The sequence below is a fragment of the Cucurbita pepo genome, chromosome 4 (assembly GCF_057944985.1).
Source record: "Cucurbita pepo subsp. pepo isolate OVF chromosome 4, ASM5794498v1, whole genome shotgun sequence".
NCBI classification, from domain to species: Eukaryota; Viridiplantae; Streptophyta; class Magnoliopsida; order Cucurbitales; family Cucurbitaceae; genus Cucurbita; species Cucurbita pepo.
The window spans coordinates 284,618-306,336 of NC_141801.1; the positions used below are offsets into that span (position 1 = coordinate 284,618).

A 21,719-nucleotide genomic window follows, 5' to 3' on the forward strand; every position below is an offset into this window, starting at 1 on the left:
CTCCTTGATTTCTGTTCTTCCCCAGATTATAGAATTTACACCAATTTTGATCTGATTTTTCCCTCTCCTTGATTTGATTTCTTGGAATGAGAACATTTTTTTATTCATAATTTGTTGTCTTGTTTTCTTGGAAACCTATCACTTTCAGATGTGTTTTAATGCTTTGAGGGGAAGCTCAAAGATGACAATATCTGCTAGCAGGACTTGGGTCATTAAAGATTCACGGTGAAATTTTGGGTACTGATGGATTCTTTTTTAAATCTCAAAACTAAAGGAGAGGAGTTGAAGGCTGACACTAGAAAAGCATACACACAATTGATGAAATTTGGTTTGTTTGTAGTATCTTAATGCTGGCTTGTGCACGTAAATGACAACGACATCGTTTTGGTAGTGTCTCGATATTGCTGAAGATTTGGATCTTGGAATTGGTGGAGATCATCACTCGAATGTGAGATCGAACACTTTCTCTCTTTTTCTTTAGTTTTTGTTGTAACTATTTATACCCAAAATTTGAAATTTGGATTCGACATTTAATGGCCTTTGCTTTTTCTTGCATACCTTGTGATATAGTCACGTTACTCGTTTTTCGCTTCTAAGAGTGAAGACTATTTCTTCAACCTTTAATTCCTTCTCAATCATCTCTTCGAAATCCTTCAAAAACCCATTTGTAATTGGGAAAGAGAAGAAAGTGGAGGAGGAGGGGTTAGTGGCAATGAGAGGAATCGGTGGGCCACGAGGGACGGAGAACAACGAAACACGAAGAGAGGGCTAAAACTCGAGAAATGGAGTAGAAGAGGAAGAATGTGTAAACCTAGGGATTTTAAAGAACTTTTTTTCCGACACTAATGCTAATTCAAAGCATTAGAAAATTCGTTGAGTAAAGAGAGTCGAGCTTTAATTTTGACATTCTAATGAACGAGTTTGACTTAATGTGAGGTCATACCGATAAGGATCACTTACATCACCCCATTCGAAAAAAATTGAGTAGCTCAACTCTCAAGTGGTACACACGAGGGACTAAGTTTGTTATTATAATAAAGCAATTACCATAATTTCTCTTCGTTTCTTTCCAGGCAATGTACTCAGCTCAACCCAACTTTGATCATAATTTTGATTTAATTTAATCATTAAAATCGTTATTCAACATATTTTTTACTTTAAGAATCGAAATTATTATTATCATTTTTAGATTGAAGATATTGTTCGCTTTGGTTCTTTAGATATCGCTGTCAACCTCACGGTTTTAAAATACGTCTATTAGAGAGAGGTTTGTACACTCTTACCAGGGAGGCTTCGTTCCCCTTTCTAACCAATATGAGATTTCACAATCCACCCCTTTAGAGGCCAGCGCCCTTGCTGGCACACTTCTCAGTGTCTGCCTCTAATACCAATCGTAACAGTCTAAGTCTATCGCTAGAAGATATTGTCTGTTTTGAACTGTTACTTATTGCTGTCAGCCTCACAGTTTTAAAACGCATCGTTCACCTCTCTCTCGAAAAAAGTTAGATATTCAAATTTTCACGTACTATTAACCGAAAAAATAAAAATAAAAAATAAAAAACTTTACAAAAAGGGGCTTATCCATTAAATTATATTCAAATCCGTCTCCACTTATCAGTTAAATACAAATAAATTACATAAAAAAAATTGTAGTGTGAATATTTTAAAGAGAGCTTACTAACCCATTAGTCACCTTGTCATTATTTAACCAAATATAGTACACATTAGGAGGCTAGCTTTTTGCCTTTTCTACTCACCACGTTGTATACCGACCATCTTTTTCTTCAACGATCGTCCTATAGAGTCATCGGTCTCTAATAGTCTCCCGTGCATCCACTCTCAATAATAATCCTATCACGAGCTTGTCTTTTATCATAGGTTCACTCGTACACGTCGTCGCGTGTCATGTCAGCCACTACTTATTGAACTTGGTTTAACTATCTTCTCTTCAAACGAACATCAACACTCGAGGCTTGAATCCATACTGCTACATTGGAAGCTTAGCTCGATCTCGATAAGAACTGAGCTAGAAAAAGCTTTTGGACGTACGTCATGTATATAATATGGTAGTTGATGGTTTAATTGGTGGTTGATAAGTGGAGTCTGATGAAAAAAGGTGGGAAAACCCCCCAAACACATTTGTTTATTTAGTTTTATATGATTGTGACCTTTCACATACTCGTAGGGAACTCTTTGGGGCCAATTTGAGAAAATGGGTCCTCTTTTAGGTCACTCTCTCCTACGTCATTAGGGTATACTATTCTTAGAAACCTTTATAAATTTTTTCTTTTTAACATATGATTTGTATGGACTCGAGTTTGAGAAATACTTTATAAAAAATGATTAAAAAGACGGCGAATTATAGAGGAAATGCTAAATAAAGATTATATTTTTTTCCCGAAAAGTTAACAGTCAACTAGGTTGAAGGATCAATTCTGAACTTTATTGGAAGTTCATGGACTTAACTTATAAATTTTAAAACTACGAGGACTAAAATGAAATTAAATCTCCATGATATATATTTTAACCATCGACTTATTTTGAAGAATAATTTTTATAAACGCGGTCGCTTTTACGTAATAATTATAATAATAAAAAGGTTGGTGATTGTATGTGTATATAAGGGAGGAGAAGGGTTCCAATTTCCAGGGAGTTGAGGATAATTGATTGTCTTATTTGTTTTAAACTTTAATTTTGGAGATTTTAAGGTTTTTAATTTTATTTTGTGGGAAAGGAATTATGGGAACTACAAGAAAGTCGTTATGGGGTTGGTTTTGTATTATGTTGATTCTTCTGTCTTTTGCAGCTCTGTCGGAATCTCGGATTCTGGTGGTTAAAAAAGAGAGTCTCACGGCGTTCCGACAGCGGCTGGTTCAGGTGAACGGCGGAGCTCCTCCCAAAGTGGTTGCCAGGAAGTATTATTTGTCGTCGAAACGGTATATCCCCGGCGGACCCGACGCCAAACACCATTAAAGATCATGTGTTGCATGATGAAATTACAGTGCTCCCGCCGATCCGGCGGCGGATTTTTTTCATGCAGAAACGGCAGAGACTGATCGTTATTGCCGTTTTTAGTTAATTCGGTTGCTCTATTTTCGTGTTACTTTTGTGTGTTTCTAATGAATTTTGAGTTATTTTCTAAGGGCCTAAATTATATTTTCTATTTCGTTTGTCAAATATTTACTTTTAATTAGAAATTATTTATTTTTTTTTAAATTAAATATTTTATTAGATAACATATACAAATACAATTTACTTATATTCTTCTAAAAAAACAATAATATTAAAATAATCAAAATAATATTAATAACTTTTAGTTGTTTATTTTAACCCTAAACAAATTATAATTAAGTAATTCAAATTTAATAGTGAGTATTGTTATTTTAATTAAATTTAATTACAAGATTAATGTTTTTTGGGGATTTTTTTTAATATCGAAATTAATGTCTCTTGGAATAATTAAGGAAAGAGGGCAAGTTGTGAATTTATGTGGCTAATCGTTTGAAGGAATCTGGATTTTTAAGACGACATTATTATATTAAAAAAATCACCACAAAAACATTAAAAGATACGAAACCCATGTGGATATCCTATTCATTTTGTCTGTGAGAAAAAGAAAGAGTTCACGACATAAACCTTGCACAATCTTTGTCTTGTCGTGCCACCTTTTTTTTTTCTTTAATCTCTCCCCCTTTTTTCATAATACAAAATCCAAGCGCTCAAAAGCTACATGTTTTGATAGTATGGTATTGTCTACTTTAAATATATTTTTATGTTTTGATTCTATCGAAAAACGCTTCATACTTATCACTGTATGCTGCTCTGGAAGATACCGAGCAATAACTTGTATTGGTTAGATAAATGGAAAGATTAGGATAAAACTAAAAGAACAGAGGCCACGAGAACTTTTATTCAACTTAACATATGATATGGATCATAAATGTGTCTCAAACTTAGTTGGATTGGTAGAATCTTGACATATCGAATAAAAGAAGTGATGAGTTAGATGCTATAAGATAAATAACGTTTTATGTTTTGATTTCTATCAAAAAACACTCCATACACACCACCATATGCTTACTTTGGAAGATACCGAGCAATATCTTGCATCGGTTAGATAAAGAGAAAGATCAGGTCAATGCTTTTATTAACATGGAACCCTTTGGTTGAAACTAAAAGAACAGTTATAAAAGTAGCTTTTATTGTACTTAACACATGGTATGTGTGAGATCTCACATTAGTTGGAGAGGAGAATAAAACATTCTTTATAAAGGTGTAGAAACCTCTCCCTAATAGACGCATTTTAAAATCGTGAGGCTGACGACGATACGTAATGGGCCAAAGAAGATAATATATGTTAGCGGTGGACTTGAGCTGTTATAGTATCAAACTTAGTTGGATCGGTAGGATCTTAACTCATCGAACAATAGAAATGATGAGTTAGATGTTTTGAGATAAATAAGACCACCCGAGACCTACTCGATTCTTAATAAAACACGAGACCTCAACATTATTGAAATCATACCGAATAATTTCGTAAGACGATAATCTTTTTCTTTTTTAGATATTCCAAACAAGTCAAGCTTGTGCCATTATGATTTGTTCCTCCAAAAAATCAAAAAGGAAACCCTAATGACAAAATTTCTGACTCACCCTTTACATTACTCCCCCACTACACTTTCTCATCATCCCCCAAAAATTTATAATCCCCCAAAAAAAAAAAAAAAAAAAAAAAAAAAAAACCCTTTGATTGTTCTATAAATTCAACCTAAAAATCCCACATTTTACACAAATCATCGAATACCCATTTCACGTGCAACTTTTCCCATCATATTTCCAATGGCCAATCTTCGTTTCAGCTCAAAACTTGCTCCATTCATGGCTGTCCTTTTCATAGGGATGCTTCTCGTCACTGTCGCCGGCCGCCATGCAACGCCGCCGTGGACGACGGAGGAGGTCACTGAGAGCAGCAAAAGCATTATGATAATGCGTAAATTTGGTTATAGCAAAACCCAAATGGAGCATTTGAGAAGACTCTCTTCTTCCACTGACAGATACACTCCTGGAGGACCTGATTCTCAACATCATTCTCATCCACCTCGTCTACCGTAGGTTTCTCTGGTCTTGTGTTGTGTTGTGTTGTGTTCTTTCTGCTTTGTGTGTGTGTGTGTTTTTTTTTTAAGTTGAAGGACAGTCTCCTTATGAAACTTCGGATGTTTTCTGTTTCATCTTTGTTTTGTTGTAATGGTAAGTGTTTTTTATTGGAAAAAACCCGACTTTTGTTGTTAGCTCGGTTGTCAAGGCTCAACTATCGACATTCTTATTGGTTTTGGCTCTCGGTTGAAGTACATCGAAATGAATAACTGATGCAGAATGAAACCCTCACTGAACACACTTCGCACTAAAATACTTTAATCACAATGCTTGAACGTACCACCGGTATTTAAGAAGAAAGAAAAATACTAACAATTATTATCCTAGATTCACGAGTAATGAATCATGTGTTAACAATGCACTTATAAAACGACATGTAACTATTTCTAACGGTTTATTATCATTTTAATGCATAACTGTAACGTCCCATGATTCCAACGTGATGACTAATGTTCAAATTTGTAACAATCTAAGTCCACTGTGAACTGATATTATCCTCTTTGGGCATGATTCCAACATGATGCTTAATGTTCGAATTTGTAATAGCCCTCAAGCCCATCGCTAGCCGATATCTTTTTGGACATGGTTCCAACGTAATGGTTAATGTTCGAATTTGTAATAGCTCAAGCCCACCACCAACAGATATGGTCCTCTTTGAGCTTTTCCTTTTATGTTTCCCCTCAAAGTTTTAAAACGCGGATTGTTAGGGAGAAGTTTCTACACCTCCATAAGGAATGTTTCGTTATCCTCTCCAACCGAGGTGGGGTCTCACAATCTACCCCCCTCGAGGGCCTAATGTCCTCGCTGACACATCGCCCAGTGTTTGACTTTGATACCATTTGTAACAACCTAAGCCCACCACCAGTAGATATTATCCTCTCTGGGTTTCCATTCTAAGCTTCCATTGCAATTTTAAAACACGTTTGTTAGGGAGGGGTTTCCACATCCTCATAAGAAATGCTTCATTCCCCTCTCCAACTAATGTGGGATCTCACAAAATTTGAATTAGCCGAAATTATCGTCTCACAATTCTTCCATTCAACAATAAACATATTTTTAGAAATTTCATTCTCAAACCTCATTAAAAAAAAAAAGAGATAACAACGTTTTAACGGTTGAACTCTATGTTCATATTAACATAAGCGATATTAGTATAAAAAACGTATCAAAGAGCTTACCTCGATCAATTTGGTATACATAATTAACGGATAAAAAATTAATAAAAATGGATGTTACATTTGAAATTTAAAAAAAATAATAATAATAATAATAAAAACATGACTTTATTATATAATTAAAATGCATCAAATCTTTGTTGAAAAATGAAAAGGAAATTGGAAGCCGCTTTAACAGATCGTGATTTAGTGCTTCATAGTCACAAGGTTTATTTTGATCCGCTAATTACTTTAATTAATTTAATTTTAGATACATATCCTATGCTTAGTGGTTCATAATTTAAATTAAAATTCTTAAACGTCCTCAAGAAAAAAAAAAAAAAAACTTTATATTAAAATTTTTTATTTAATAAATATTAAATTGTTATGATTTAGCTATAATAACTAAAATAAATATACTGTCAATATATACATTATAATTTTTAATTTATAAATTTATTTCTTATTTAATTTAAATTACTATAATTAATTTTGAAAATAATTTGACATCCATTATTTCATTAAAAAAACGGTTGTATTCATCATTGAGATCTCGACCCATATCGACATCTTGCCATCATTTATTTAATATAATCATAAGCAAACTTTAGCGTCGACATTATTGATTAAATTGACTCGGGTTTAATTTAATATTTTTTTTGCGTCCTATATTTAAAATTATAATTTAATTCCTCAAACTTTAAAAAAGTAGTCAAAATACTAATTTATAAGATTAAAAAGTCAACTGAAAATAATCTCCCACTTTCACTTGTCTTGTAATTACCTTTTAAAACCATTTTTTTTTACATTATTTTAGTCAAATTTTAGAAAAAGAAAGAGAGCATTAATTTTAAAAAATTATAATAAATTATTGTTGTGGATAATATTGAATCATCCCTAATTGATATATTATTATATTTTTTTAATATGTAAAAAAAAAAAAAAAAAAAAAAAAAAATCTTAGCTAAGTGACAAAATTATAATGATTTTTTTCATATCATATGATAATTTAATACATTTGAGTGGTCTAATGCTTCCATTTTTAAGTTAATTGGTCGTTAATTCCCACATAAAATAGTAATTGGATGAATAAAAAGCTTACCCACTTTAATTTAGGTTACCCAATTAATATAATTTTTAATTCCATTTACTATGAATAAATGGAATTTCATCTTGTAATTTATATTATATTATAAGGGTAAATGAGGGAAAGCAAAAAGTTTTGTTCTTTTTGTAGCATCCAAACAAAAGATGGTCTTGTCTCATTTGTAATTCTATGATAATGTTTTTCATAGGATATCCATTAAGGATTTCATCCCTTTTGTATCGTAAGTGTTCTTGTCTTTCTTAGGATACCCATATCTATGAATGCCTAAACGAGCCCAAACATCGGTAAACGTTCTTAGTGCATTGGACTCAGTAGGGGTGTACATGATACAGGTTGAGTTGGGTTGAAGAATTTTTTTGACCCAACCCGAAAGTTCCGGTTGGTTGGATTGGTAACCCAACCCAACCCTCTATTTTCGAGTTGGGTTCGGGTTGGGTTGTCAATTTTTTTTAAAGTTTTATTTATCCACGATTTATAATTATTCGGATAGAAACTTAGATAAAGTACGTTAAAAGTTCACAAACAAACACAAGCCAATCCATAATTATTCACAAAAAAAAAAAAAAAAAAAAAAAAAAAAAAAAAACAAGTTCAATAAAAAACAACGAGAAAATTGTAACATATTAACATAGTTCAACATTGTCATAAAACTAAAAACTACTAAATACCGACATTTCTTGAAAATTGATTAAAGTAAGAAAAATATAAAGATTTATCATAAAATTAAATAACAATAGAAATGATTAGTTTAAAGATATTGTATATAACAAAAAAAATATATATATATATATAAAAATATTTTGATTGATATATGCTTACAGACGACCTATACTATTAGAAAAATAAAATTATGATATAATAGAGCTCTAGACTATTTGAAAAAAAAAACCGAAGAAAGATTCTTAATATATTTTATATATTTGAATTTGGCTTGGGTTAACCCGCCCACGAACCCGAAATCGAACCGATTCAGTTTGGATTCAAAAGAATGAACCCAACCCTATCCGAAATGCTAATCCAACCCAACCCAACCCTTGTAGTTTGGGTTAGATTGGTCTAGATTGTCGGGTTGAATGTACACCCCTAGGACTCAGGAACCCGACCACTCCTAAAAGCAAATTCTATAACACATGGCCAGTGTTAATAGACTCGGGAACCTGACTAATTCGAACGACCCAATTCAATTGGGTTAGATTCTTTTTCTTCAGTTTGGGTCGAGTTGAAATTTTTAAAAATCGAAAAATTTGGGCCAATTTGTAAATTCACATTTTTTTTGTTGGACAAGTCAAAAAATAGGGTTATAACCCAATTATGTCATAAAATTATTACGAAAATTAAGAATATTTTACATTTGTGACGTATTTCATTACAGTTGCTGTATGGGGCCCAAAAATCAATCTAGGAAAGTTTATAATAATAGATTCTTTTTCCAAAAGCATTAGATACAATAATATAAATAAATAAAATAAAATAAAGGATGATTTAGCATATGGTTTTGTCTCTTTGTCCCTTTTAAGTAATAAAAGATCTAAATGGTTAGGCTTGACCTAATAAAGATTACTAATTATTAATTTTGTACGGAAAAACTTCGGTGCTTTTAAGGACCCATTTATAAATATATTATTTATTGTCTATTAACTAAAATAATATTGTAATTTTATTATATATTACGAGAAAAATACCCTTTTCATCCCTACGTTTTAATTTTAAAATATTACATTTTTATCCCTGAATTTCGAATGTATTTTTACTTTAAATTCACAATAATTACAGAATAACCAAAGGGACAAATATGTAAATTCAAAGCTATTTTGGACTTTAATTGGCTCGACCGTTCATAAACTTTGAAATTTTTTATTTTGAGAATAAACCGGAAAAAACCCAGATTTTTGAATTCAAGACCCGGCCCAATGATTCTCCATAATGGATTGGATTATCAATATGGGCCAATTTTGTAATACAAAAGAAACCCCCACGGCCCAACTAGCCCATTATATTCAAAATAAGGTTAAATGACCATCTTATCCATTAGAGATCTATAGTAAAAATCAAGTAGTGGACCAAATTTTGAATTTTAGTCGGGCAGCAAGGGTATTTGTGTAATATCCTATTCTCATTTGGTGACTTCTTGGACATTTTCTTGAAAAAATAAATTTTCGAGTAACTTTTTAATTCCTAAAAGTCTTATAGGTTGGATATAACCTATCTTAAATTTTAGACCATTTCTAAATTGTGGCAGATAATTAACAGAGATACATAAATTAATCGACACTAAATTCGAATAAGGTAAATTTTGTAGCTATGCTTGTATGATTAAAAAAATATTAAAAAAATCGATAATAATTATTTGTAGTTCAATCATAAAAATTTTAAAGTTTAATATAAAATAAGGTAACATACCTATAACTTAAATACTTCTAAATTTTTAAAACTTTTATTTAACTGAGGTCTAACTTACCTTATTTTACATTCAATTATAAAAATTAAAAAAAAAAAAATTATATATTAAAAAATATCTTAATTTTTGTTTACAATTACTTATATTTTATTTTAAAAATACATTTTTATTAATATCATTCATCTTTTTAAAAATTATTAAATTAAAAAAATATTTTTTTAAGAGTACAGTAAATACAATATTAATATGGATGATTTTGAAAAATAGTATTAAATAAATATTTGATTTTCCAGATAACAAGCCGCGGGAAAGGGCAAACTCTTCAAAATTTAAGAAACCAAACTGCCCGCCACAAACCGACTTAACCCACCACGACGCGCGTAATCCACACTCGCCAAAACAATTTCACGCCTCCATTGGGCGCGTGTTTCCACCTCCCAACCCACGCGTGCTCCACCATCACGGGCACGACTTTTTCTACTACCACTCACACGCGCGCCCTCCATTTCATTTCACTCGACGAAGCCCCACAGCCGCCGTACATCTGTACACTTAAAAGGATGGAGAGATCACTTTAGAGAGAGAAAGTCATTTTTTTTTTCTTTTAGAGAGAAAGTGTGTGTGTTCGTAGAAGAGACTGCAAGATCCGGTGGCAACATAGGCACTGAACAACACACAAACCCTACTGTTCTCCATTTTTTTTTGTTCTGTAAGCTTCCAGTTCATCTTATTTTTTCTGCATGTTACATGTGGGGTTTTCGAGTTTGTAGCTGTGTTGTTTTAGGGTTTGATCGGAGGAATTTAAACCTTGTTCGGTCTTTAGGGATTTCGCTTTTGGTTTAATCTTTCTATCATTTAGGATAAATTTAGGGATTTCTCTGTGTTTTTATCTTTTTCGAACAAGATTTTCAGCTGGGATGTTCTGTATTATTTGTTTAATTTTGGGGAATTTAGGTATTTAGGGTTTTTGTTGAGTTTCATGTATGGCTTCGGGTCCTACAGTAGGTGAGGGAGACGGTGTTAGAGAGAAACAGAGATACGTGGAAAGTAAGGTTTACACTAGGAAGGCCTTCAAGGGCCTCAGGAAGAACAACAACAATAATACAAATTCAATTGCCGATGTAGCCACTGCCGTAACCTCTGCCGTTGAGAATAAACAGGATAATGATAATAGCCGAAATAAGGAAACCTCTACTGCCCCGACTATCACGGCTGCAACCAACGACATCGATGACGCTAATGCCAGTAGTCATGTTAATTATGACAATGATAATGATTTACCCCAGCCTCTTCCCTGTACAACGGTGACAGAGGACGAGAATCCGACACAGAAGCAGCTCATTTCGAGATTTGATGTGGCGTCTGATGATTCGTCATGTCTTAATCGCGAGCAGGTTGCAGCTGGGGATGCAGTGCAGAGCACTCGAGACCAACCCTCTGGAAATGGTGTTGTGGAAAAAGCTGTGGAAAATGAGAATAACAATAATTTGGCCTCGAGGTCCAAGCAGGAGGTGCGAGAACTACGGCGTAAGCTTGAGAGTGAGCTTGAGATTATAAGAAATGTGTTGAAAAGAATTGAGGCAAAACAGGGGGAGTTAAGTGAGTCTAGTAATTTTCATGGTTCGGCTAATGAAGGGATGAATAAGGTTGCTGGAGACAAGCAGATTCATCCCGAGGTTGCTGGAGATAAGCAGATTCATCCCGAGGTTGCTGGAGATAAGCAGATTCATCCTGAGGTGTCTGCCATTGGTGTGCCTCGTGAGCCTTCTAGGCCTCTAAATCAATTGAGTATATCAGTGTTGGAGAACAGTCAGGGTGTGAGTGACTATGTGGAGAAAGAGAAAAGGACGCCTAAAGCGAACCAGTTTTATCGAAATTCAGAATTCATACTTGGAAAAGATAAGCTCCCACCAGCTGAGAGTAATAAGAAGGCAAAAACAAATATAAAGAAGCTGGGTGGAGGAGAAACCGTTCATGGTTTCGGGCCGGGTTCCAAGTTTTATAAGAGCTGCAGTTCACTTCTGGATAAATTGATTAAGCACAAGTATGGTTGGGTGTTTGATGCTCCTGTAGATGTGCAGAGTCTCGGTTTGCACGATTACTATACCATCATTAAGCATCCAATGGACCTAGGAACAGTAAAGTCTAAGCTGAACAAGAACTGGTACAAGTCACCTAAAGAATTTGCTGAGGATGTGAGACTTACATTTCACAATGCTATGACTTATAATCCCAAAGGACAAGATGTTCATGTAATGGCCGAGCAATTATTGACAATATTCGAGGATAGGTGGATTATTATCGAGTCAGACTATAATCGAGAGATGAGGTTTGGACTAGACTATGGGGCTTCTCTTTCGACACCTACTTCTAGAAAGTCTCGTCTTCCACCACCACCACCTCTTGACATGAGACGGATATTGGAAAGGTCAGAATCCAGAACATATCGTCTTGATTCCAAGAGTAAACCTTTGAGCTCTACACCCTCAGCTAGGACACCTGCTCCAAAGAAGCCCAAGGCAAAAGACCCTCATAAAAGGGACATGACTTACGAGGAGAAGCAAAAACTCAGTAATAACCTTCAGAATTTACCTTCAGAAAAACTGGATGCCATTCTGCAGATAATTAAGAAGAGAAACTCGGACATTTTTCAAGATGACGAAGAGATCGAAGTGGATATTGATAGCGTGGATGCAGAGACACTCTGGGAGCTTGATAGGTTTGTGACAAACTACAAAAAAAGTTTGAGCAAGAACAAGAGAAAAGCCGAGCTTGCACTTCAAGCACGAGCAGATGATGAGCACAATATTGCTCAGAAGGTAAAGCCCTGAATATAATTTTTGATGTATGTTGTGCTATAAAGTACTAAAGACGGATCCTCTTATTTTCTTCTATCGATCCAGGGCGACGCTGTGACGGAGGTCCCGAAGGAAACTAAAGCAGGTGGATTAATCATTGTGTCAGGTCTTTCATTCTTATTTTCTTTGTTTGTTTAATTAAAATCCAAAATTTTTATTTTGTACACAGATGATAATATCGTTTCATCATCAGTGCCTGTTCAAGGACAGGGCAATAGTAGAAGTAGGTCAAGTAGTTCAAGCAGTTCTAGCAGTGGTTCTGGATCTTCTTCTAGTGGTATGACAATTATTAATTTCAGCATTCCTGGCATCTTAATCATGTGGTTTTGTTGAAGCTGTATTCTTATTCTTATTATTTTTTGGACAAATACAGATTCTGATAGTGAAAGCTCTTCAGCATCTGGATCTGATAATGGGTCGTAAAGGGCTTCAATATTCTTCAGGTTGTGCTGCTAAATTAGTCTGAATCTCTTTTTTAAATAACTTTTTGCCCATGTTCTTGTTCCTTTGATAAGTTCTTAGTTTCTGGGCCCCGTTATCTGCTTTGTTTCTGATATCACCTTAATCTTGGTGTAGTCGAGTTCAATCTCCGTAAGGGTTGACAAGTTTATTCGTTCTCTAGGTCAATTGGATCAGTAGACGCTAGAGTTTTTATGAGATGGGGCAAAATTTTATGTTAGGATCGCACAACAATGCACACACTCGATCTAGATGAACACAAAAAATAGGATAGATAAAATGCAAGGAGAATATTGGCTAAATGATTTGTATTGATGACTCCAAGTATGTAGAGTAAGAAGGAATACAGAGAATATATAACTATCTACCATATATAGCTTTATCGGATATAGCTTTTTATTATACATAGCTATTTACTATTTATGACAATTTACTTTATGTCATTTACCATATATAGCTTAACTATGTATAACCATTGACTAAGTTATAAATAAGCAGCAAGCTCCATAACCTAACAATTCTCCCACTTGGAGACTGATCTAGTCAACCAAGAATTTCATTCTCAAACGACCATGAGCATCTTCAGTGCACCATACCAATCGAGGCTTTGCACAACCTCAATATTCCAACATCAACACATTTTGTCAACATGTTTGCTGGATTCTTTGCACCCTCTATCTTCTCAAAACACATCACCATCTTCCACTAACCTGCAAGTGAAATGGTATCGCCTTTCGTGTTTTATCTTTAAATGATAGACCGAGTTCCTCACCAACTGTATGACACTCTGACTATCTCTATAAAGAGTCTTTTCGTGCTGCTTCTTGCCCAATTCTTCCAGATAGTTAGTCTTCCATATCGGCTCTTTTCCAACTTCAGCTATTGCCACGTACTCAGTCTCAGTACAACACATTTTTGAAGCCTAGACATCTCATTATCCATGACTTGCTCCCACTTGGTTGTATCCTCCAACTGTAGGGCCTCATCAAAGGGCTCTGGTTCCCTTTCATCAGCAACATATAGTGTAATGAAGGTACATACATATCTGGTACTCTGATAGTACTGGATGATCTTTTCAACACCAGTTCAGGTGTCACTTGCTCTAGCGCTGGTTCCTCTGCAATAGTCTCAGGAGTTTCTTGAGTATCTGCTACTAGGCGATTTTTTTTCGCAACTCAACCTCGACTCCCACTTGCTTCGTTGTCTTGGAATCTTGCTACACATCTGGTTTCTCAGCAGGAGTCTCAGGAGTTTCATGAGTATCTGCTACAACATCACTAGGTGAGTTTCTCTGCAACTCAAGCTCAACTCCCACTTGCTTCGTGGTTTTGGAACCTTGCTCCACATCTGTATGGATCATTTCCAACTGTACTTTTTTCAATTCTCTGGCCGTCCTTGTGAAGCTAACTCGTTTCTGCTTGCTCATAACGGAGTTCTCACAACGACCCACATCAATAGATTTAAGACCTTCTAAAACTTCTTTTGCAGCCAACATCTTTATTCCTTTCATGCTCATATGTCCAAGTCTATTGTGCCATAGACTTGAATTTGAAGCACTCTCACCAACAGCGACCATGTTCATACACCCTGCAGTGGTGTATAAAGTTCTAGATTTTATGCCACGTGCTACCACCAGAGCACCCTTCATAATCTTCCACGAACTCTTCTCTAACTCTGTTGCATAACCTGTGCTGTCCAACTGACCAATAAAGATAAGATTTTTCTTGAGACCAGGAATATATCTGACATCCTTTAATGTCCACTGATTTCCTGCCGGAGTTTTTATGTAGACATCCCTTTTTCCTTTGATCTCTAAATTTTTGTTGTTGGCAAGATACACATCGAAATTTCCAGACTTGAAATTCCGGAACAACTCTTTATTTGGAGACGAATGAAAAGATGCACCTGAATCGAAAATCCAGGATTCAATCAAACTGTCCACGCTGAGGATTAGAGCATCCCCAATGTCTATTGCTGAATTTATAGAATCGTCATCATCTCTAGATTTGTGATTCTGCTTCCTCTTTGGTCTTGTACAATCTGTCCGAAAGTGACCTTTTTCTCCACAATTCCAACACGTTACGTTTGGTCTATTTGAAGATTTTTCTCGGTTCTTTGATTTTGATCGCCCTTTGTTTGGGCCCTTCGATTTACTTCTTCACCATTGGTCAACACTGAGAGCACTACCAGATGAATTTCCAATTTCTCGTTTGCGAGTACTTTTGCTGAGAACTACCTCTCGAATTTCATCAAGCTTCAGTTTATGAGATCCTCGGGAACTGCTGATTGAGGCAACAACAGTATCCTACGACTTGGGTAAAGATGACATCAAAATCAATACTTTAATTTCATCATCAAAATTAATTTCCACCGAACTCAGTTGACTTACGATCATATTGAATTCATTTATATGATCAATAACAGATCCACCTTCAGATATTTGTAGATTGAACAATCTCCGCATCAAATACATCTTGTTCATAGCCGATGGTTTTTTGTACATATTCGACAGCGCCTTCAACAGATCTGACGCTGTCTTCTCCTTGATGATGTTGAACGCCACGTTTTTGGATAGCGTCAACCGGATCAGCCCTAAGGCTTGTCGATCCTTGAGCTTCCACCGCTCTGTGGTCATGGTATCCGACTTCACCATCAATAAGGGTTCGTGAAGATCTTTCTGGTACAGATAATCTTCAATCTGCATCTTCCAGAAACCGTAATCGGATCCATCGAACTTCTCAATTCCAATCTTTAAGCTTTCCATCTTCACTGATTGTGGTGAATTTCGCCTAGCTCTGATACTAGTTGTTAGGATCGCACAACAACGCACACACTCGATCTAGATGAACACACAATAGGATAGAGAGTGCAACGCACACACTCGTCAGAAAGAATGCAGAGAATATATAACTATCTACCATATATAGCTTTTTACTGTACATAGCTATTTATTATTTATGACAATTTACTTTAAATGTCATTTACCATATATAGATTTACTATGTATAACCGTTGACTAAGCTATAAATAAGCAGCAGATTCCATAACCTATCAGTCTAACCGTGTATGATATTTTAATTTTGAAAATTAAAAAACCCTTAAAATTGCAACATTTTATATACTTTTTAAATCTAAGATGTTGTCTGTGATAGACCAACCCCATCGCTAGCATATGTTATTCTCTTTAGGCTTTCCCTTTTGGGCTTCCCATTAAGGTTTTTAAAATGGGTATGCTAGGGAGATGTTTTCACACCTTTATAAAGAATGTTTTGTTCTCCTCTCCAACCGATGTGAGATTTCACAATCTAACCCCCTTCAGGGTCCAGCGAGACCCTCGCTGGCACTCGTTCCCTTCTCCAATCGATGTTAGAACCCCCAATCCACCCCCTAGCTTCAAAATAACTATCACTACATTGTCGCTGTTTTTTCGTTCTGCCATTTACTTCAAAATGTTCTTGTTAGCTACTTGTCTGCTAAGAGAATTTTGGTATTAAATGCCTTGCACCTAGTGTTTTTGTGTCGGTTTAGTTTATGGTTTTAAATAAACTCTTTATTTGACTAAAATATAAACCAGTATGATTCTAAATACTTTATTAGGTCTGCTAAGAAAAAAGTTGACTAAATTGTTATTTTTAAACATGTTGATGTTCAAGGATTCTTACAGTTCATTAGAAAGATGACAGAACGAAGTTAATCAAGGCTGCAATACTTCCTAATTGTTATTGGTATGCTGAAAACTTTAAATGGTCAAAAATAGAGATTATATGAACTTAGAGATATTACGACCTTACTTGAACCGAGTCATCGAGTTCCAAAGTACAGAAACTTAGAGATATTTTGAGTTCATGGGTTTGAACGGGATGATGAAAAAGAGATTAAGAAGCTTATACAGTTCACTCTTTCCCCCTTTGTGATTGGCAATTTTTATGATCAGTGGCTAGAGGAATGAAAATCTTACCAATTCCCTTTTGTTTACTTGGACAGATATCAATTTTTTTCAAGTCACTTCGGGTGGAAGGAACCCTCAGCTTTCCTGATTGAAGCCAAATCAGTGTCTTGCCCAGCACTGGTTGGAAAAGGCTTGAAGTCCATTCATTTTCAACCAGTGGCAAGCTGAGCTTTTGATGTAGTATTTGACGCAGGGCTTCGCTTCATCCCCCCATGCAGCCTTTGATTCTGTCTCAAATTTGTATAATATTGGTAACATAAGTAGTAATCTGATCGATTAGGCCCCGTCTTGCGTAGCGCCTGTACATTGCTAATCCATTGCTACCATCTCTATTATTTTTTAGCACAGACAACACCCTTAAGAGTCTGTAAACCAAATGTCAGTAGTAGGCAACAGGGTGTGATTTTCAATTATATTCACAAAAGGGTTTGATGAATAGCTTTTGACTATCCCTTGAGCTTGTATCTGCCCTTCTATGGCTGCCATTTCTAAGGATTGTGAGTTTGCAAGCGCTGCTGCTTGTACTTTTAGTTGTAAAGGATCAACAGAAACATGATTTTGTAAGGTCAAGATTTTGCTTTTGGTTTGATAGAATTATTTAGACTTTAGTCTTGAGAAAATGAAAATGGTGACTTCGGCTTAATGGGCTCTAAAAGGAAGTGGGTAAAATCTCTTTCCGAGTCAGCCAAATTGATATAAATATCGTGCGGTACACAAATGTCGGCGCTGTTGGAATTGATGAACGAGCGAGCGATGCAGCGTCTTCAACTCAAAGCTCTACTTATTTGGCCGACGTTTCGCTGTTCTTTTCGCGCCAATATTCATTCTCAAAGCGTCAAGCTAAATTCGTCCTTGTCTTTGTCTTCTTCTTTAGAATACACGCCGTGGTCTGGTCTGAAAGCTTGGAGGCAGAGCCCTATAAATGAGAATCGATTTTGGGGAAGCAATGGACCAGAGGCTTTGGTTGAATCATCATCAAATGGGTTTCTCTTCGACAGCCGAATTGAATCGGCGTCGTCTCTTGCAGAGTTGGGTGCTTTGGTTCTTTCTACCAGTGATCCTTTGATCAAATCCAGGCTCTCGCATTTCGCTTACTCCAGATGGTCTCTCGAAGATCTTCCGATTGGTGTTTTCGAAGCTCCTCGTCGTCCTGCTCGACCTCCTCAACCCAAATTGGTTCGTTCTCTATATTTCAGTAAATTTTTTATACTCGTGAAATGTTCGTCTCTGTTCTTGAAAGAATCAATTGTTTTGTTTGTTTGAACCTTCTCTGGATTATGAATTTGTTCATGATTTGATGAAACTTTAACCCATGTCTTGCATAAATCCAGGTCTCTCCAAGGGAAATTCCGGCTCCCAAAAACTCGGGGTTGCCTCTGAATGCTTATATGCTGCACAATCTTGCTCATGTTGAGCTTAATGCAATTGATTTGGCATGGGACACGGTTGTACGATTTTCGTGCTTCAGTGAAGTTCTTGGTGAGGGGTTTTTTGCTGATTTTGCTCATGTTGCTGATGATGAGAGCCGTCATTTTACATGGTGTTCACAGAGACTTGCTGAACTTGGATTCAAGTGAGGAGATTATAAACCTTGGGTGTAGTAGTTGATATTTGTTCGTTATTACTTACCTTGATTATATTGTTACAAGATATGGAGATATGGCTGCTCATAATTTGCTTTGGAGGGAGTGTGAGAAATCATCTGACAATGTAGCTGCACGCTTGGCTGCAATCCCGCTTGTCCAGGTAAACATATGTCCATGCTTAGTTCTTTGCTTCTTCATACAGTGCTTGAAATCCTTGAATTTTTTAGTATTCTACTTTTGATTATCTAGTCTAGAGGTATAAAAAGGATGACTAGCCTGATCTGATGTGAAGGGATGGGGTCGAAAAGGCTTCTGGAAAGTACTTTGGATGAGGAATGGTCGAACTCGAACCTTAAGGAAGTTGAAATGAGGGTGGGTACTAATTTGTGAGTTCCTACGTTGGTTGGAGAGGAGAACGAAACATTCCGTATAAGGATGTGGAAACCTCTCCCTAGTAGACGCATTTTAAAACCTTGAAGGGATGCATGGAAAAGAAAGTCCAAAGAGGACAATATTTGCTAGTAATAAGCTTGGACTGTTACAGATGATGTTAGAGCTAGACATTGGGTGGTGTGCCAGCGAGGACGCTGGCTCTCAAGGGAGGTGGATTGTGAGATCCCACCAGTTGGAGAGGGGAATGAAACATTTCTTATTAGGGTGTGGAAACTTCTCCTTAGTGGACGCATTTTAAAACCTTGAGGGGAAACTCGAAAGGGAAAGGCCAAAGAGGACAATATCTGCTAGCCGTGGGCTTGAGATGGTATTAAATCTAGGCACCGGGCGATGTGCCAGCTAGGAGGCTAAGCCCCAAAGGGGAGTGGACACGAGGCGGAGTGTCAGCAAGGATGGGGTCCCACATTGATTGGAGAAGGGAATGAGTATCAATGATGACGCTGGGCCTCGAAGGAGGGTGGATTATGAGAACCCACATCGGTTGAAGAGGGGAACGAAACATTCTTTATAAGGGTGTGGAAACCTCTCCCTAGAAGACGCGTTTTAAAACTTTAAGGGGAAGCTCAAAAGGAAAAACTCAAAGAGGACAATATCTGCTAACGGTAGGCTTGTGCTGTTATAGAATATACATTTAGTATTGAAACATGGACGGGGTTGGGTGCTATGGGGAAGAGATTCGATTTAAGAAAATAAATAGAAAATTTAAGGCAGAGGTAGTATTGATCAATGTTCATATGTATATATATATCACATTCTGTAGGAAGCTAGAGGACTTGATGCAGGGCCTCGACTAGTGAAGAAACTAATAGGCTTCGGGGATCATAGAACATCTGATATTGTAGCTAGAATTGCTGATGAAGAAGTTGCACATGTCGCCGTTGGTATCGACTGGTTCATCCTCGTCTGTCAGAAAATGGAACGCGCTCCATGCTCCACTTTTAAAGGTTTATATCCTCCACGATGTCGGTTTCTTTTCATCTAAATGATACGAGTCATATAGAATACAATGCTGGACTTCCCTGTGGTAACATCTTTGATGGCACCAATGCAGACTTGTTAAAAGAATACAATGTAGAACTTAAAGGGCCTTTCAATTATTCAGCTCGAGACGAAGCCGGCCTTCCACGTGATTGGTATGAAAACTTCCCATCTCGGTTTATAGTCGAACATGTCTCTTCCCAACTTTCAGTCAATCGTTTCTGCAGCTCTCATACTCGTGCTTTATAGGTACGACATGTCGAACACGAACAAACAGGATGAGACAAGTGGAGGAGCTAAAAATGAACAACTATCTGTGGTACAAAACCATCAACATTACTTGACCTAATGCCTGTATTTTCATGAAAAAGCGTTTGTTTTGTTTCATTAGTGAACTTTTGGTATCAAATCTCATTCCAGGTTTACAATAGGCTCGCTTCCGTAATATCTATGGAGAGCAAGAACTCAAGTTTGCATGGGCCCTCAGAATGAGTTGTGTGATTGGCCTTCTTCCTGTGTTCTTGGAAGACATCGCTGTTATTGCATGCTGCTTGGCTAAAAACCTTACAACGTTTAGTGAGTCTGGAGCACAGTTTCATATGGTTAGTTTCCTTTTTTCTTTTTTCTTTATCTAAGCCATCGGGATTAAGAGCATGAATTCGCCCCCAGACTAATGTAGAACTGTTTGTGCATCTTTAGATCCATCATTTTTTATCAGAACACTCTGTAAATTTTGATTAGAATGTGAAAATATTGAAATGAACACAACCTATAACCTCTGTAGATTAAATTTTGTAGAATTAATGAATCTACTTGCCTAAGTGTATGACGGTCTTGGCTAGATAGAGAAATTTTAAAGATTTCCTTTAGTATTTGGTCTGAATGTGTGAGATTCCACATCGGTTGGAGAGGAGAACGACACATTCCTTACAAGCATGTAGAACCTCTCCCTAGTAGATGTGGTTTAAAATTGTGAGGCTGACGGCGATACGTAATGGGCCAAAGCGGACAATATTTATTAGTGGTAGGCTTGAGTTGTTACAAATAGTATCAGGATTAAACATCGGGCGGTGTGCCAGCAAGGATGCTGGGCTCTTACATTGGTTAGAGAGGAGAACAAAGAATTTCTTATAAGCATGTGGAAACCTCTTCCTAATAGATGCGTTTTAAAACTATGAGGCTGATGGTAATATACAACGGGCCAAAACAAACAATATCCAACATAGTGCCTTTGTACATCCCAATTTCCCTTTATTAACCCTACAAAACTTTGAATCCCTTTATTAACCCTACAAAACTTTGAAACGAAGAAGAGAGAATGGGATTATAGTGAAGTTTCCTACTTTGTTGTTGGACTTTCCCATGAAGATGACTCGTGGTTATAGCAACTAGATTTCTCAAAACTTTTTTTTTTTTTTTATTGCACCCCATTTTGGAATTTGGTTCTTATGTGTTAAGCTCTTTCGGCTCATAGCCTAAATTGTTGAATGATGCTATGCGGGGTCGATACTTGCATATGCACAGAGCAGCTATGTGTCAAATATGTTGGCTTATCGAGTTGGTTGCTTCTTCGGTACGAGGGGGAAGTCAGATTTGAGCATGATAAAAGTGTCAGCCAAACA

At 36.2% G+C, this 21,719-nt stretch overlaps 2 protein-coding genes across 3 annotated transcripts; both read left to right on the plus strand.

Annotated features, from left to right (window-relative positions):
* The first annotated feature begins 10,389 nt into the window (after nt 1–10,389).
* LOC111793009 (transcription factor GTE4) lies at nt 10,390–17,650 on the plus strand. Of its 2 annotated transcripts, XM_087123238.1 has the most exons (6): nt 10,391–11,490; nt 11,521–12,633; nt 12,718–12,757; nt 12,842–12,949; nt 13,046–13,115; nt 17,116–17,650. In XM_087123238.1, exons 1-5 carry the CDS (start codon nt 10,798–10,800, stop codon nt 13,093–13,095), a joined length of 2,004 nt encoding a protein of 667 aa, XP_086979364.1. In that variant the 5' UTR covers nt 10,391–10,797; the 3' UTR covers nt 13,096–13,115; nt 17,116–17,650. The 2 variants fall into 2 exon arrangements, with proteins under 2 accessions (XP_023530439.2, XP_086979364.1); XM_023674671.2 differs by having other exon boundaries at nt 10,390–12,633.
* Nucleotides 17,651–17,797: 147 nt separating this feature from the next.
* On the plus strand, nt 17,798–20,699 carry LOC111793010 (diiron containing four-helix bundle family ferritin protein, putative (Protein of unknown function DUF455)). The gene is made up of 7 exons (XM_023674673.2): nt 17,798–18,256; nt 18,412–18,653; nt 18,730–18,826; nt 19,880–20,063; nt 20,171–20,252; nt 20,347–20,416; nt 20,518–20,699. The coding sequence occupies exons 1-7, from the start codon at nt 17,798–17,800 to the stop codon at nt 20,587–20,589; spliced, it is 1,206 nt and encodes a 401-aa protein (XP_023530441.2). The 3' UTR covers nt 20,590–20,699.
* The last annotated feature ends 1,020 nt before the right edge of the window (nt 20,700–21,719 follow it).